General features: G+C 42.9%; 2 protein-coding genes across 2 annotated transcripts in view; one reads left to right on the plus strand and one right to left on the minus strand.

The window, feature by feature from the left end:
* Window positions 1–3741, plus strand: part of HGD (homogentisate 1,2-dioxygenase) — a 36150-nt gene extending 32409 nt beyond the window's left edge. Inside the window, exon 14 of the mRNA XM_063128866.1 lies at window positions 3462–3741. Within this exon, the coding sequence (XP_062984936.1) occupies window positions 3462–3587 (126 nt within the window). The 3' untranslated portion in view covers window positions 3588–3741. The remainder of the gene's footprint in view (window positions 1–3461) is intronic.
* Window positions 3742–10191: 6450 nt separating this feature from the next.
* On the minus strand, window positions 10192–15422 carry NDUFB4 (NADH:ubiquinone oxidoreductase subunit B4). The gene is made up of 3 exons (XM_063128466.1): window positions 15194–15422; window positions 11973–12119; window positions 10192–10351 (listed from the first exon to the last, which is right to left on the minus strand). Exons 1-3 carry the CDS (start codon window positions 15392–15394, stop codon window positions 10289–10291), a joined length of 411 nt encoding a protein of 136 aa, XP_062984536.1. The 5' UTR covers window positions 15395–15422; the 3' UTR covers window positions 10192–10288.
* Between the last annotated feature and the right edge of the window lie 1072 nt (window positions 15423–16494).

The following is a 16494-nucleotide window of genomic DNA, read 5'->3' on the forward strand; positions in this document are numbered from 1 at the left end:
GTATTTGAAGAGTGCTATCAATCTTCTCTTCTCCAGGCTAAGCATGCCCAGTTCTTTCAGTCTCTCTTCATAGGGCTTTGTTTCCAGACCCCTGATCATCCTGGTTGCCCCCCACTGAACATGTTCCAGCTTGTCTGCGTCCTTCTTGAAGTGTGGAGCCCAAAACTGGGCACAACACTCAAGATGAGGCCTAACCAGGGCCAAATAGGGAGGCAACAGTACCTCGCGCGATTTGGAAGCTATACTTCTATTAATGTGGCTCAAATGGCATTTGCTTTTTCGGCAGCCACATCACACTGGTGGCTCATATTCTTTTTCCTAGGTGTGGAACTTGACATTTATCCCTATTAAATTTCATCCTGTTGTTTTCAGCCCAGTACTCCAGCCTATCAGGATCACTTTGAAGTTTGTTTCTGTCTTCCAGGGTATTAGCTATCCCACCCAATTTTGTGTCATCTGCAAATTTGATCAGTGTTCCCTGCACCTCCTCATCCAAATCATTAATAAAAATGTTGAAGAGTACTGGGCCCAGGACTGAGCCCTGCGGCACCCCACTCGTTACTTCCCCCCAGTTTGAGAAGGTACTGTTCATAAGCACTCTTTGAGTCCGATTCTGTAGCCAACTGTGAATCCACCTAATAGTTGTTTCATCTAGGCCACTTTTAGCTAGTTTGTTAACCAGAATATCATGGGGCACTTTGTCAAACGCTTTGCTGAAGTCAAGATATATGATGTCCACAGCGTTCCCAGGCCACAAGGGAGATTACCCGATCAAAAAATGAGATCAGATTAGTCAAGCTGCTTACAGATTGACTTCTTTATAACCTGCTCCAAAAATTTCCAGGGATGGATGTCAGACTGACTGGTCTGTAGTTCCCAGGTTCCTCCTTTTTGCCCTTTTTGAAGATAGAGATGTTAGCTCTCCTCCAGTCGTCCGGCACCTCACCCGTCTTCCGTAATTTCACAAAGGTAATCGACAATGGTTCTGAGCGTTCTTCTGCTAGCTCCTTCATTATGTTAGGATGCAGTTCATCAGGCCCTGGAGAGTTGAACTCATTCAAAGAAATTAGGAGTTCCTTGACCATTTGTTTATCAATCTCAGATTGCAATCCTGCTCCCTCAACTTCTGCTTCACGTTTTTCTAGGGGATAATAGACCCGCTTTTGGGAGAAGACTGAGCCAAAGTAGGAATTGCGCACTTCAGCCTTTTCTTTGTCATCTGTCATCCTCACTAAGCAGCTGAACCACCATTTCTTTTCTCTGTCTTTTACTACTCACATATCTGAAGAAAGCCTTTTTATTGCTTTTAGCATCCCTTGCTAATCTCAGCTCATTCGCAGCTTTAGCCTTCCTGATGCCATTTCGGCACTTCTGTGCTACCTGTCTGTATTCTTCTTTTGTAGCCTGGCCTTCCTTTCCACTTCCTATATGTATCCTTTTTTTATTTTCAGGTCATCGCTTAACTTTTTGTGGAGCCACATTGATTTCCTCTGTTGTCTTTTATCTTTTTTCCTTGTTGCAATTATTTGTAATTGTGCCTTAAAAATTTCCTTTTTAAAATACTCCCATCCATCTTGCACTCCTTTTCTCATTAAGCTCACTTGCCTTGGGACTATACTTATCATAGTTCTGAGTTTATTAAAATCAGCTTTCCTAAATCCAGAGTACGCGTACACTCAGCTTTTGCCTCTTTTATAATCAAGAATTCAAGTATGACGTGGTCACTTTCCCCCAGAGTTCGCGTAACTGCCACTTTATCCACTAAGTCATCCCTATTGGTCAATATCAAGTCAAGGATTGCTGATCCTCTTGTTCCTTCCTCCACTTTCTGTAGGAGAAATTTATCACCCACACATGTCAGGAATTTCTTTGAGGGGCTGCTTTTGGCAGTATTGGTCTCCCAACAGATATTGGGGTAATTGAAGTTTCCCATCACTAATACAATAGACTTCCTTTAAACACTGGCAATTTGTTTCTCAAAAGTTTCATCCTCGTCTTCTCCATGATTGGGTGGTCGGTAGTAGACTGCGATTATCATGTTCTTTTTATTCCTTGCCCCATTTATTTTAATCCAGATGCTCTCGATGGGGCTCCCAGTCTGATCCGCCTGTATTTCTGTGCAGGGAAAGTATTTTTAACATAAAGTGCAACTCCGCCTCCCTTTCCATTTCTTCTTTATATATATATGGATTTTAATCACACTACATCAACAGTATAGCACAGTAATGAAATTAAAAAAGAACTTATTAAAATAATATACTATCTCGTGCCCCCCCCCCCCCCCGCCGGGACCCTTATTCTGCTTTCCAAAATTGTAATGTATCCTGTAACGGTTTACTCCCTTTCCCTTTTCCTAATACAAATTTAACAAATGGTCTCCAAACAACTTTTTATGCCCCAGATACAGGGAGTTCTTATAGGACCTGAAAAGCAGAAAAAAGAAATAATGATTGCCAAATGCCTATTGGTGCTCCCCCCCCCTTTTTTTTTTCTTTTGAGCCGAAGAGTTTACTCTAATAATGATTATTTACCCAAAGTTGGCTGTCACAGGTCCAGGTGAGTTTTGTTACAAGTTTTGTTACAAGAATGTAACAAAAAAGACGGGGGACGAGGCGTTCCCTCCTGTCTTCAAGAGGCTGGTGGATAAAAAACACCTAATTAGTTTTTGCAAAGGTGGCATAATCGAAACAACACTCCCACAAAATACTCACTCTTAAAAAAAAGGTATATAATACTGAGTAATCTTACCTTGACTCCCAAGTTATATCTGACTGCATAACTAATATCTCAAGTTTACGTAGCCAGGTATATGCAAGATAAACGTAGGAGCCATGTTCTCAAAGAGGCAGTTTTTATTTGCTGACAACCGATTGTGGCCCGAGACCCTTTTTGCCCTAAAAAAAAAGGGGTGGGGTGGGGAGAGCGCCAATAGGCATTTGGCAATCAATATTTCTTTTTTCTGCTTTCCAGGTCCTATAGGAACTGGCTGTATCTGGGGAATAAAAAGTTGTTTTAAATATTTGTATAACAAGTTCTAAAAATCCACATATCATTTTCTCCCCACTGATGAAGACGTTTTATGGTTGAAACGTGTTTGGGATTTATGTTTGATGTTTGTTGTATGTGGACCATTCTGTTTAAATTTTAAGTGTATATATTTGTTTTAAGATTAAAAATATGTTCTACTAACAATATGATTTTATTTTAATAAGCATAGTTATACCAAAATTTGATATATTGTTTTTACCAGTTTCCTTAAACTTATTTTGCTTTCAAGTGTGAAAATTAAAAACAGAAAATACAAGGTAATAAATTGTCAGAAGCAAGATAAAACCAGCGTCTGCATGTAATAAAACCACTAGAAGCGATAAAACAATACAAAGATTTAAGAGTACTAAAATGACTAAAGCACTGCCAGACTCCCCCCTTTCTTAACTTGTTTTCTGTGATTTTTCCAACAGTCCTTCATGTTTGAGTCTTCTTTTAGCTTGGCTGTCACCAAATGGGGCCTGAAAACATGCCTAGATAAGGATTACTACAAGTGCTGGGAACCCCTGAAGAGCCATTTTAATGCCAAATGCAACTGAAGAAGCGCCCACGTGTGCAACACGCTCAGATCTTGTCTTGCCTGTGTAGCTAAGTTGTTAAGATAACAGTTCATCTTACATGCAGAAAATCATGAGCAGTTGGCAGAATGATTGATGAGTAACTGAAAATAAAAATAAAAAATAAAACCACAAATTTTAATTGCTCAAATAGTTTTATAAGTGATGAGCCTAGAAAAGCCTGCAAGCCTACAATCATAAAATGATACCCCGTGCAACAAAATGTGTGTCTGTGTGGTCTCTTGACGTATATTTAGGTTTAAAGGAATATCTTAACTACTTGTGATGAAAATATTACCATGTAGGCAAGTAAGGAGGGCATTCTGTCACCAAGGTGCCCCTTTGTCCAATACCAAGTCCAGCCACAGAGCTGGGTGTCATCAGAGTATTGATGGCATTCACTCCACTTCCTTGGATGTTACCACTGAGCTATTTGATGTAAATGTTTAAAAAAGCATGGGGAAACAGAATATAGCTCTGTGGAATTCCACAGCATAAATGGCAGGGAGCCAAAGAGTATTCCCTCAGCATCACTTTCCAGTAATCCAGATAGGAACAGAGGCACTGTAATGTTTCCTATCTCCAACTCAGTGAGCCTAACCAGAAGATATTCAATGCTATCAAAAGTAGGGCTGTACATGGACCCCCACCCACCCCGATTCCCTTCGGATCCTGATTTGGACCTTCCAAATCGAGCCTGATTTGATTCGGATCAATTCAGACCCAGTCTGCCTCACCTCAGATCCGAATCGAGATTCAGAGGGCCAAATTATTCATGTTTTTCATTTTCCCATAGACTTGTATTGGGGAAAAATAAACACCTATAACTTTTTTATTTTTCAAGATAGAAACATGAAAGTTGGTGACATTACAGATGCCCTGGAGATGCTCATGTATGCTAAATTTCAGACACATCTGTGCAGTGGTTTTCCTATAATCCACTGCTAAAAATGTCATTTTTCAAGGAAACAAAGCAACCACTCAAAGCAAAGAGCTATTTGTGAAGCTCACACTATCCCTTCAATTGAAAATCTTCCCTACTTCTCTTTTGTTCTTAAGAAGACAGATCCTCAGGCTCTTCCCATTCAGAGAATAACAGGGAAAGTAGGCTGCCTGCAATACACACAATACCTGGCTGGGAGCAATGTGTCTTAGAGATTGAGTCAACGTAAAGCCAGAAACACAAACCCTGCAAGGCGGAACCAGACTGATAATATTGGAGAAGTGGGCAGGCAGGCTAGCAAAGAGGCAGCAGGCAACTATATGGGCACGTGTAATTGAGCAAAGGATTGTCTCGATTCAAAGCCAGAAACACAAACCAGCCCTGCAAGGTGGGACCAGACAGATCATATTGTAGAAGTGTGCAGGTGCTCAGGCAGGCAGAAAGGCAAGGAGGCAGCTATGTGGGCGGGCACAGAGGTCAGCAGAAAGCAAACAAACCAGCCCTGTGAGGCAGGTACAGAGGAGAAGAGGCAGCAGGCAGCTATGGACATGGAGCACTGGGAGCAAGAATGCTATAGGCTTATGGGGTTGACCCACCCAGCCCATCTACATCTCCCAAGCACCAGGAGGGCAGAGAGGCAGGTTAGCCCAGAGAGACTGGCAGAAAGCAAACAAACCGGGACTGTGAGGTGGGCATGGTGGTTCGAAAAATCGATAGTGAGAGATGCTTTGGCATTCCCTTAATAGGAGGTGAGGGGGAGGATTGTTTCCGGGTCCATTTTATTGAACTGTAAGCAGCACAGCCAATAATAATAATAACAATAATAAATCCTCTGTGAGTTCTGTGTTTTCTACTCAGTGTCTTCTACTTTTGTGTGTCTCTCTGCTGTGTTGTGCACAAGCAGTACACAATAATAAAGCACACATTTATAAAATTCCACCAAAAAACAAGGGTTGAACCAATCTGCTTCAAACTTGGCATGGCTAAAGCTCTACCATGGTGCTAATTTTTATGTCTGTATCTTTAATTTCATTTCTTTTTTGAGAAACTTTTTTGAGAAACTCAATGTGCTAGACCCCAATAAGGTTTGAGTTTGAACTTTAAAAATCCCGCCACCCCCAAAACAAGGGATGAACTGATATGCTTCAACCTTGGCAGGGATGAAGCCCTACAGAATCCCTATCATGGTTCCAATTTTCATGTTTATACGTGCTTGGAAAAGGTCCGAATCAATCCAAATTGATTCAGATCATGCGATTTGCTTCAGACTGATCTGGACCCGTTTCAGTTCGATTCAGATCTGTTTCAAAGCCCTTCGAATCACCCCAGTTCACCTTGGATTCGGATCTGTAGCAATGCACAGCTCTAATCAAAAGCTGCCAAGAGATCCAGGATAACCAATAGAGTTGCACTCCCACTCTCCTGCTTCTAACATAGGTCATCCACCAGGGTGATCAAGACAGTTTCTGTACCAAAACCAGGCTATTGAAATGGTTCTAGATCATTGCTCAAGCACTTTTTACACAGAGGGGATATTAGTAAACAGACAATAGTTTCTGTGATCTTCCAGGTTCAAGGAATGCTGTTACACGAGCAGCCTCACAGCTGCCTCCTTCAAGATGATTTACTATGTCCTGAGCCTAGCCAGTCAATGCCACCCAACTCGATGTTATGAAGCAACAGGTGCAGGGGTTGAACCAATATGGGGAAGGCTGGATTTGTCCAAGAACCTGATCTTTCAGGCTGCAACTCTGAAGTTCATCCAACAAAACGCAAAGTGAGCTGTCCCAATTAGTAGCATCTAGGTCATGGCAAATGAGTGACATTTATCCTCGAAATGCTTAGCACATATGTCACAGTGGTCCTCTGACAGTTCCTTCACATCATCTGCAGAGCCAGGTTGGAGACCCTTGAACCACTCATAAAAGCTGCGCCAGGTAATGTAAGAATGTAATGACGATGGAAAAGTAATGTTTTTTGGTTGTCAATATTGGAGAGGGTATCTGACTTGTCATAGTTTGGTTCTGATAGCACTGTGAATTGACTTTAATTACGGAGGAATTGTACTCGTCTGTGCTGACATGTTACTGAGGTGCTCCCCCGCCCCGCCCCAAACACTTGTTGTGGAAAGAACTTTTACAAGCAGGAGCCTGCTTCATCAGATGCTTCAAGTAGACCAAAAAGGTGTTTTAAAGACATTGGACATAATGCAAAGCAGGCATACCCAACTCCTGTTGAAAGCAACAGGAAGTACAGAGCTAACAGCATGCTCATACATTTTCAGTGGGGACAATTAAATTTCTGCAAATAAATGGAGGTATGATGAAAAGATCAGCCAAATCAGTAAGATCCTACAATTATCGAGCCCAGCCTTCCCGTGTTGTCCTCCAGATGTTTTGGATTGCAATTCATATTTCCAGGGCAACTCTCAGATCAAACTTGGGAACTAATCCTCTCAGTTTCAGCTATTGGGCGGTATAAAAATGCAATAAATAAATAAATCTATTGTCCCTTAACTTTTTCTAACACTAATTTCCCATAGGTTTAATGACAGCGAGACATTGAGATTACAATGGACATTGGGATTACCCTGAAGAATATGACATACTTACAACAGCTGAACAAGACAGTCCTACATAGAACCAACAAACACGTCTGTGATTAAAATCACAGGAAGCAGCGGAGCACTATCAATTCTCTTAGACAGTTTGTCTCTACATGCTCTAGAACAGGGGTCCCCAACCTTTTGGAGTCAATGGGACACATTTGGAATTTTGAGAGAGTTATGGGCACTCTCATAGAAAGGCTGCTATGCGGGTGGGCTGCCACGGTGACCACGGCGAACCACAAACCACTCATTTCCAGAAAGTGAATTCGAGAGACTAAAAGAAAACTACCTTGCCCAAGAACCAAAGTATTATTATTATTATTATTATTATTATTATTATCATTATCATTATTAGCATTTGTATACCGCCCCATAGCCAAAGCTCTCTGGGCAGTTTACATATGATAAAAATACTTTAAAACAATATAAAAAAAAATTAAAGACCACAAAAACATACAATATACACATACATTTAAAAACAACTGTAACACCTTTTTAAAAAACTAAGAGCTTAAAAAAGCAGACCCAGGCTCATTGCATATTGCTAAATGCCTGGGAGAAGAGAAAAGTCTTGACCTGGCACTGAAAAGTACAAGGCAGAGGTGAGGTCTGAACCCTAAAACACAAAACTACTTTTTTGAACCCAAATAAAGGTGGTGCTAGAGGTTACTGGTTCACTTTGCAGCATGAATATTTTTTAATAAATAAATAAATCTTAAAATAAACATCAGGAGGAACACATAGTCTGGTAGGTGCCAAGGCAGGTATCTGTGGATACATTAGTGCTCACGGACACCACATCGGAGGTGGGCATTCCCAGCCCTAGAGGAAAGTTTAAAATGAAGTGCAAAACCTCATATTCTTAGCCATATGTTTTTTTAAACTAAGTGAAAATTTGGCAAATTGTACCATACCTTGATAAGTTTGTGTTGTGGTGCCCTAAAACTGCTTTGTGCACCATACCTTGATTACATCAAGAGAATGTTGCCTCATCTGCTTTTCCTTATCTTTTGATGAACTGCATCCTAGAGTAATGAAGGAACTAGCGGAAGAACTCTCAGAACCTTTGTCTATTATCTTTGCAAAATCATGGAAGACGGGTGAGGTGCCAGACGACTGGAGGAGGGCTAACGTTGTCGCTATCTTCAAAAAGGGCAAAAAGGAGGAACCTGGGAACTACAGACCAGTCAGTCTGACATCCATCCCTGGGGAAATTCTGGAGCAGATTATAAAGAAGTCAATCTGTAAACACCTTGAAATCAATGCAGTGATTACTAGAAGCCAACATGGATTTGTCAGGAACAAATCCTGTCAGACTAATTTTATCTCATTTTTTGATAGGATAACCTCCCTTGTGGACTGTGGGAATGCTGTGGACATCATATATCTTGACTTCAGCAAAGCTTTTGACAAAGTGCCCCATGATATTCTGATTAACAAACTAGCTAAAAGTGGGCTAGATGGAACAACTATTAGGTGGATTCACAGTTGGCAACAGAATCGGACTCCAAGAGTACTTATCAATGGAACCTTCTCAAACTGGAGAGAGGCAACGAGTGGGGTACCGCAGGGCTCAGTCCTGGGCCCAGTGGTCTTCAACATTTTTATTAATGATTTGGACGAGGAGGTGCAGGGAACGCTGATCAAATTTGCAGATGACACAAAATTGGATGGGATAGCTAATACCCTGGAAGACAGAAACAAACTTCAAAGTGATCTTGATAGGCTGGAGTGCTGGGCTGAAAACAACAGAATGAAATTTAATAGGAATAAATGCCAAGTTCTACATTAAGGAAATAGAAACCAAAGGCACAGTTACAAGATGGGGGATATTTGGCTCAGCAATACTACAAACGAGAAGGATCTTAGAATTGTTGTAGATTGCAAGCTGAATATGAGCCAACAGTGCGATATGGCTGCAAGAAAGGCAGATGCTATTTTGGACTGCATTAATAGAAGTATAGCTTCCAAATCACGGGAGGTACTGGTTCCTCTCTATTCGGCCCTGGTTAGGCCTCATCTAGAGTATTGCGTACAGTTCTGGGCTCCACAATACAAGAAGGACGCAGACAAGCTGGAGCGTGTTCAGCGGAGGGCAACCAGGATGATCAGGGGTCTGGAAACAAAGCCCTATGAAGAGAGACTGAAAGAACTGGGCATGTTTAGCCTGGAGAAGAGAAGATGGAGGGGAGACATGATAGCACTCTTCAAATACTTAAAAGGTTGTCACACAGAGGAGGGCCAGGATCTCTTCTCGATCCTCCCAGAGTGCAGGACACGGAATAATGGGCTCAAGTTACAGGAAGCCAGATTCTAGCTGGACATCAGGAAAAACGTCCTGACTGTTAGAGCAGTACAACAATGGAATCAGTTACCTAGGGAGGTTGTGGGCTTTCCCACACTAGAGGCATTCAAGAGGCATCTGGACAACCATCTGTCAGGGATGCTTTAGGGTGGATTCCTGCATTGAGCAAGGGTTTGGACTCTATGGCCTTGTAGGCCCCTTCCAACTCTCCTATTCTATGATTCTATGATCTTGCCCAGTTTTCTGGGGAATCCTGTTGTGCCAGCTAACACTATTTGTGTTGCACTAGTATCCCCTTACATTAGCTATGACAGATATATATTTTTTGTCTAGGGATATTATGATACAGGATTTTTATATCTGGCTTGATTATACATTAGCAGGTAATGCCATATTCCAGGTACAAGAATTTTGTAAACTTACAATTGTACTTGGGGGTAATTGAAACTTTACAAAATTTTTGTACCTGGAACATGGCATGAGATATGTTATCTGCTAATTTTTAATCAAAGCAAATACAAAAATTCCACATCATAACAAGGACAAATCTGTCAAAGCTAGCAGACTTCTAGTGCAACATGACAGGATCCCCCGGAAAACCCTTTACACCAACACACTGCAATTTACATTAGCATAAATGTCGCACTGGAAACTGCTCTATGTGTTTCAGCATCAAAACAAACAGGAATTATTAAAGGAGATACTCTTGAAATACAAGGAAGCTAATCCATTTCTAATTAATAAGATTTATTTTTCAAAGAGGACTAATGGTTACAGGGAGAGAGAGAGAATGTCAGCAATGTTTTGAGAACACAGTTGTCCAGTTCTCAGGAGGAGAGATGGAACGGGCGTTCATACTTGCCTTCTTGAATTAGCTTCTCTTTATAATCCTGTACACAAAAAGTGCAAAATAAAAAAAGATTACTATCCTAGGAAAAAGTAAATAAATGCTGCAACAAAAACATCTTCAAGGGAAACTAAGAGTCAACAAAAGTAAGGCTACAATTCTTATTTAGGAGAAAGTCTAAATAATAACAGTTACCTCTGAGTAAACATTTTATTTTATTTATTTATAATATTTTAATACTATCCTCCCATTAAAACTTTTGCAGGAAAAATTAGCAGTAAGTCATAAACACACCAAAACAGCATTGCTAATCAATAAAACAATTGATAACAGTTAAATACAATGTTAAAAACAATGACTGTTGATGAGCGAGGAAACCAAAAGGCTAAGATGAAAATCCATCACAAAGCTTCATACTAAAAATTCTGCTGTTGAGGAAGGTATGTTCATACTGAATACGCAAGTCGTTATTTTAGTTCTCTTTGCAATTTAAATTGTTCATTTATTTAAAGGTTTCACCTTTGCAATAGTTTACATAATCAAATTAAACTATCCTTCTATATCTTATTTTAATTACTTCTGTATTATGTATCTTAAATAGAGAGCCTTGTGTGGCACAGAGCGGTAACGCAGCAGTTTCTGCAGCTGCAACTCTCCCCACGGCCTGAGTTCGATCCCAGCGGAAGCTGGTTTCAGGCAGCCAGCTTGGGTCGACTCAGCCTTCCATCCTCCCGAGGTCGGTAAAATGACTACCCAGCTAGCTGGGGGAAAGGTAACAACGGCCGGGGAAGGCAACAGCAAACCATCCCGCTATAAGGCCTGCTAAGAAAACGTCAGCGAAAGCTGGCGTCCCTCCAAGAGTCAGTAATGACTCAGTGCTTGCTCGAGAGGTTCCTTTCCTGTCCTATCTTAAATAGCCCTAACTGATAGCTTTCCCAGAAAATAAATTAATGGAACAACATTTCAGAAATCTAGGTAGCTATATGTTTTAGATATCCAAAGGTTTCTGAAAAGTTGAAAATAGTTTAAAACTGATGCAAATATAGTTAGGGGGTAAGGAATTTCTTTTATGTGAGAAGTGATAAAAGGCTCTTCAATCCTGGATTTTTTGACTAAAAACACAGAAATATAAACATTTATGTTTTCAACTTCACAGTACATATTAAGATGGTGATTCCTAGTTTAAACAAAGCTGCAGGAGGACTAGACTCTTCCATGTTAAGTATTAATGTAGCTTACTCTGTAGGTTGGTAAAGATTGTATTGCTTGTTGTTAATCTGTGCTTATTGCATTTAAAGTGGTTTGAAGACTTATTCAATAAGATTTGACAGACTGACTGATCTATAGATCAGAGGCAGACTTAAGCCCATGGCTTTTCTGACACTTGTGCTTCAGAATGTTTCCACAGCTCAGCCCAATACTAGTGATGAACACACACACACACATACACACACTTTTCTTCCAGATATGTAACTTGGGAGAAGCGTAGGTTCTCATTCAAGTTTCTTGGTGGGAAGGATAACAACTGTAACAAATAGAGGATATAAGAAAGTGGAATGTATTTCATACATTTCCCACAGCCTATCAGAAAACTTGAAGTGTTCTTGTGTGTTAACCCACATACCAATAAAGCGAGTCACTAGAGATGCTTATGCTAGACTTACCCTTTCCTTTTTTATGACATACCACCAGAAAACAATGGGTCCTATTCCAAGAAGAGCACCCATTAGGGAAGTTTTCGGGGTGGCACGGAAATTAGGATAGACATTGTGGGATTTGGCATAAGTCCAACGAGTCAAGGCAGGATCATCCTAAAGCAAATAAAGAGAATACTGAACATTCTCTAATTATGCATTATGACAAACACCACCGAAGAGACCATACAGTGCCAAAACAGACAAATCAATGCATGTCTTAAGCACAAGAGTTCGAATGCCGTATGTAAATGCAGAAGATGGAGTAGATCGGCAGCATAGTCTGGGATAGATTTCCATGTCTGAAGGTGAGGCTGGTAGCTAGGAATGACATGTCTGAATGCTGTAACCCATTAAAATAGGTGACCCTATGAAAAGGAGGACAGGGCTCCTGTATCTTTAACTGCTCTGATGAAGAGGGAATTTCACCAGGTGCTGCAGGCATACGAACGGCACCTGCTGAAATTCCCTTTTCTTGTTGTTTATTCGTTCAGTCGCTTCCGACTCTTCGTGACTTCATGGACCAGCCCACTCCAGAGCTTTCTGTCAGCCGTCGCCACCCCTAGCTCCCCCAAGGTCAAGTCTGTCACCTCCAGAATATCATCCATCCATCTTGCCCTTGGTCAGCCCCTCTTCCTTTTGCCTTCCACTTTCCCTAGCATCAGCCTCTTCTCCAGGGGATCCTGTCTTCTCATTATGTGGCCAAAGTACTTCAGTTTTGCCTTTAGTATCATTCCCTCAAGTGAGCAGTCTGGCTTTATTTCCTGGAGTATGGACTGGTTTGATCTTCTTGCAGTCCAAGGCACTCTCAGAATTTTCCTCCAACACCACAGTTCAAAAGCATCTATCTTCCTTTGCTCAGCCTTCCTTATGGTCCAGCTCTCACAGCCATAGGTTACTACGGGGAATACCATTGCTTTAACTATGCGGACCTTTGTTGTCAGTGTGGTGTCTCTGCTCTTAACTATTTTATCAAGATTTGTCATTGCTCTCCTCCCAAGAAGTAAACGTCTTCTGATTTCCTGGCTGCAGTCAGCATCTGCAGTAATCTTTGCGCCCAGAAATACAAAGTCTGTCACTGCCTCCACGTTTTCTCCCTCTATTTGCCAGTTATCAATCAAGCTGGTTGCCATAATCTTGGGTTTTTTTAGGTTTAACTGCAACCCAGCTTTTGCATTTTCTTCTTTCACCTTCGTCATAAGGCTCCTCAGCTCCTCCTCGCTTTCAGCCATCAAAGTGGTGTCATCTGCATATCGGAGATTGTTAATGTTTCTTCCTGCGATTTTAACTCCAGCCTTGGATTCGTCAAGCCCAGCACGTCGCGTGATGTGTTCTGCATACAAGTTGAATAGGTAAGGTGAGAGTATACAGCCCTGCCATACCCCTTTCCCAATCTTAAACCAGTCCGTTGTTCCGTGGTCTGTTCTTACCGTTGCTACTTGTTCGTTATACAGATTCCTCAGGAGGCAGACAAGATGACTTGGTATCCCCATACCACCAAGAACTTGCCACAGTTTGTTATGATCCACACAGTCAAAGGCTTTAGAATAGTCAATAAAACAAAAATAGATGTTTTTCTGGAACTCCCTGGCTTTCTCCATTATCCAGCGGATATTGGCAATTTGGTCTCTAGTTCCTCTGCCTTTTCTAAACCCAGCTTGTACATCTGGCAATTCTCACTCCATGAATTGCTGGAGTCTACCTTGCAGGATCTTGAGCATTACCTCGATGGCATGTGAAATAAGTGCCACTGTCCGATAATTTGAACATTCTTTAGTGTTTCCTTTTTTGGTATGGGGATATAAGTTGATTTTTTCCAGTCTGGTGACCATTCTTGTGTTTTCCAAATTTGCTGGCATATGGCATGCATCACCTTGACAGCATCATCTTGCAATATTTTAAACAGTTCAGCTGGGATACCGTCTCCTGCTGCCTTGTTATTAGCAATGCTTCTTAAGGCCCATTCAACCTCACTCTTCAGGATGTTTGGCTCTAACTCACTGACCACACCGTCTGACCTATCCCCAATATTATCATCCTTCCTATACAGATCTTCCGTATATTCTTGCCACCTTCTTGATCTCTTCTGTTTCTGTTAGGTCCTTGCCATCTTTGTTTTTGATCATACCCATTTTTGCCTGGAATTTACCTCCAATGTTTTTAATTTTCTGGAAAAGGTCTCTTGTCCTTCCTATTCTATTGTCTTCTTCCACTTCCGCACATTGCTTGTTTAAAAATAATTCCTTATCTCTTCTGGCTAACCTCTTGAATTTTGCATTTAATTGGGCATATCTCCCCCTATCACTGTTGCCTTTTGCTTTCCTTCTTTCTTGGGCTACTTCCAGTGTCTCAGCAGACAGCCATCTTGCCTTCTTGGTTTTCTTTTTCTTTGGGATGTTTTTTGTTGCCACCTCTTGGACAATGTTGCAGACTTCTGTCCATAGTTCTTCCGGGACCCTATCTACTAAATCTAGTCCCTTAAATCTATTCTTCACTTCCACTCACTAATAGGAATATTAGTGAGCTCATATCTAACTGATCTGTGGGTCTTCCCTATTCTCTTAAAGATATGGAAGGGCCCCTGTCCTTCTTTTCATATGTAATGTAATTTAAAATTACATTAAAGGTCATTTTAAACGTTTCCTGCACACGTCCACACGCAAACAGCATGCTTAAGAGTAGGCCTGTCCTGACCATTTTCTACACGCAAGAGTCTTTTTCGCGAGATGTGCATGTGTGCGGGTTGGAGAGCACTCAAAGCCACGACTCCTTCAGCCCCTACGTGACACGGTGCACTCCAGAATGGCTGACGTCCGTCCGTCCGTCCCTACCCACCCACCAACCCACCGCCTCCCTCCCTCCCTCCGTGGCCGGGGAAGCCCTGCCCCCTGGCCCCTAGCCCCCGACCCACCCACCGCTTCCCTCCCTCTCTCCGTGGCCGGGGAAGCCCTGCCCCCTTCCCCCTGGGCCCTAGCCCCCGACCCACCCACCGCTTCCTTCCCTCTCTCCGTGGCCGGGGAAGCCCTGCCCCCTGGCCCCTGCCCCCTAGCCCCCGACCCACCCACCGCCTCCCTCCCTCCCTCCGTGGCCGGGGAAGCCCTGCCCCCTGGCCACTGCCCCCTAGCCCCCGACCCACCCACCGCCTCCCTCCGTGGCCGGGGAAGCCCTGCCCCCTGCCCGCCATCCCTTACGATCAGCTCGGTCCGCCGGGGGTCATTGAGCTGCAACAGGTAGTGGTGCTTCAGGCGGGCGCGAATGGCGACGCGCTCAGCATCGGCACGACGCTTCTCCGGCGAGGCGGAGTACTGGGCCGGGTCCAGCTGCGGCGGCAGCGAAGCCAGAGGCGCGGGCCGGTATCGGGAAGCGGCCTCGGGCGGAGAGGGCGCCGCCATCTTGAAGGGGGAAAGGACGCCGCGCGTAGCTCCTCCCTCGCACGAAGGAAGCCCCGCCCCCTAGGCCACGGGAGCGACGCCTCCGGCCTGAGGTGCAGAGGTGTGCGGCTCCTGGCCCTGGAAACTTCCGGGCTCAATTGGAGGGAACCATTATTCGATCTTTCCCGAGGTGGAAGTGGATCTCTCCTTGCATAGATCTACGGAGAAACCCGAGACATGGTCGTCGCCGTGGTTGGGTAACAGCGTTTCCACAGGCAAACAAAAGGAATGGTCAAAGTATTATTTTAAACTCAGGGCTTATTTCGAAATTAAGATTTATTCCCCGCGCACCTAACTAACATCTAACTTACAGTCCTCTGTCTCCATAAAACAGGTTAGGAGACGCAGCGTGTCCTGCAAGAGGCCTGCAACGTAGCCTAAACATTACAGGCTGTGAGTAAGTTACAACAACCTTGCATTAGGGTGACCCTATGGAAAGGAGGACCGGGCTCCTGTATCTTTAACAGTTGCATAGAAAAGGGAATTTCAGCAGGTGTCATTTGTATATATGGGGAACCTGGTGAAATTCCCTCTTCCTCACACCAGTTAAAGCTGCAGGAGCTATACTAGAGTGACCAGGTTTAAAAGAGGGCAGGGCTCCTGCAGCTTTAACTGGTGGGATGAGGAGGAAATTTCACCAGGTGCTGCGTGCATACAAATGACTCCTGCTGAAATTCCCTTTTCAATGCAACTGTTAGATACAGGAGCCCTGTCCTCCTTTCCATAGGGTCACCCTACCTTGCATCATTATTACAAGTTTATTCTAGAGGTTGAGCTAAAGCAAGATAGTAGCAAACCATCCCCTTGCGATATAGTCTAGTGTTAATATAGCAGGTCAGAGTTGGGACTGAAGCTGTTTTGTTTTCTACATTAGGGTTCTCTGTCCCCCACTACTGCGGCATCTGGCTCACTCGTGTGACACACTCATCAAACTGTAGTCCTCTTGCAATTTCTGCCTCTATGTTCTCTATTTTGCAGACCCATTTATTGCACTAGTGATTTTAGGTTTACAGATAGCACCATATTACAGCTGATATGGTTGCACCCCATAGAACCAGTTT

Source organism: Elgaria multicarinata, chromosome 6 (genome assembly GCF_023053635.1).
Source record: "Elgaria multicarinata webbii isolate HBS135686 ecotype San Diego chromosome 6, rElgMul1.1.pri, whole genome shotgun sequence".
Lineage (NCBI taxonomy): Eukaryota > Metazoa > Chordata > Lepidosauria > Squamata > Anguidae > Elgaria > Elgaria multicarinata.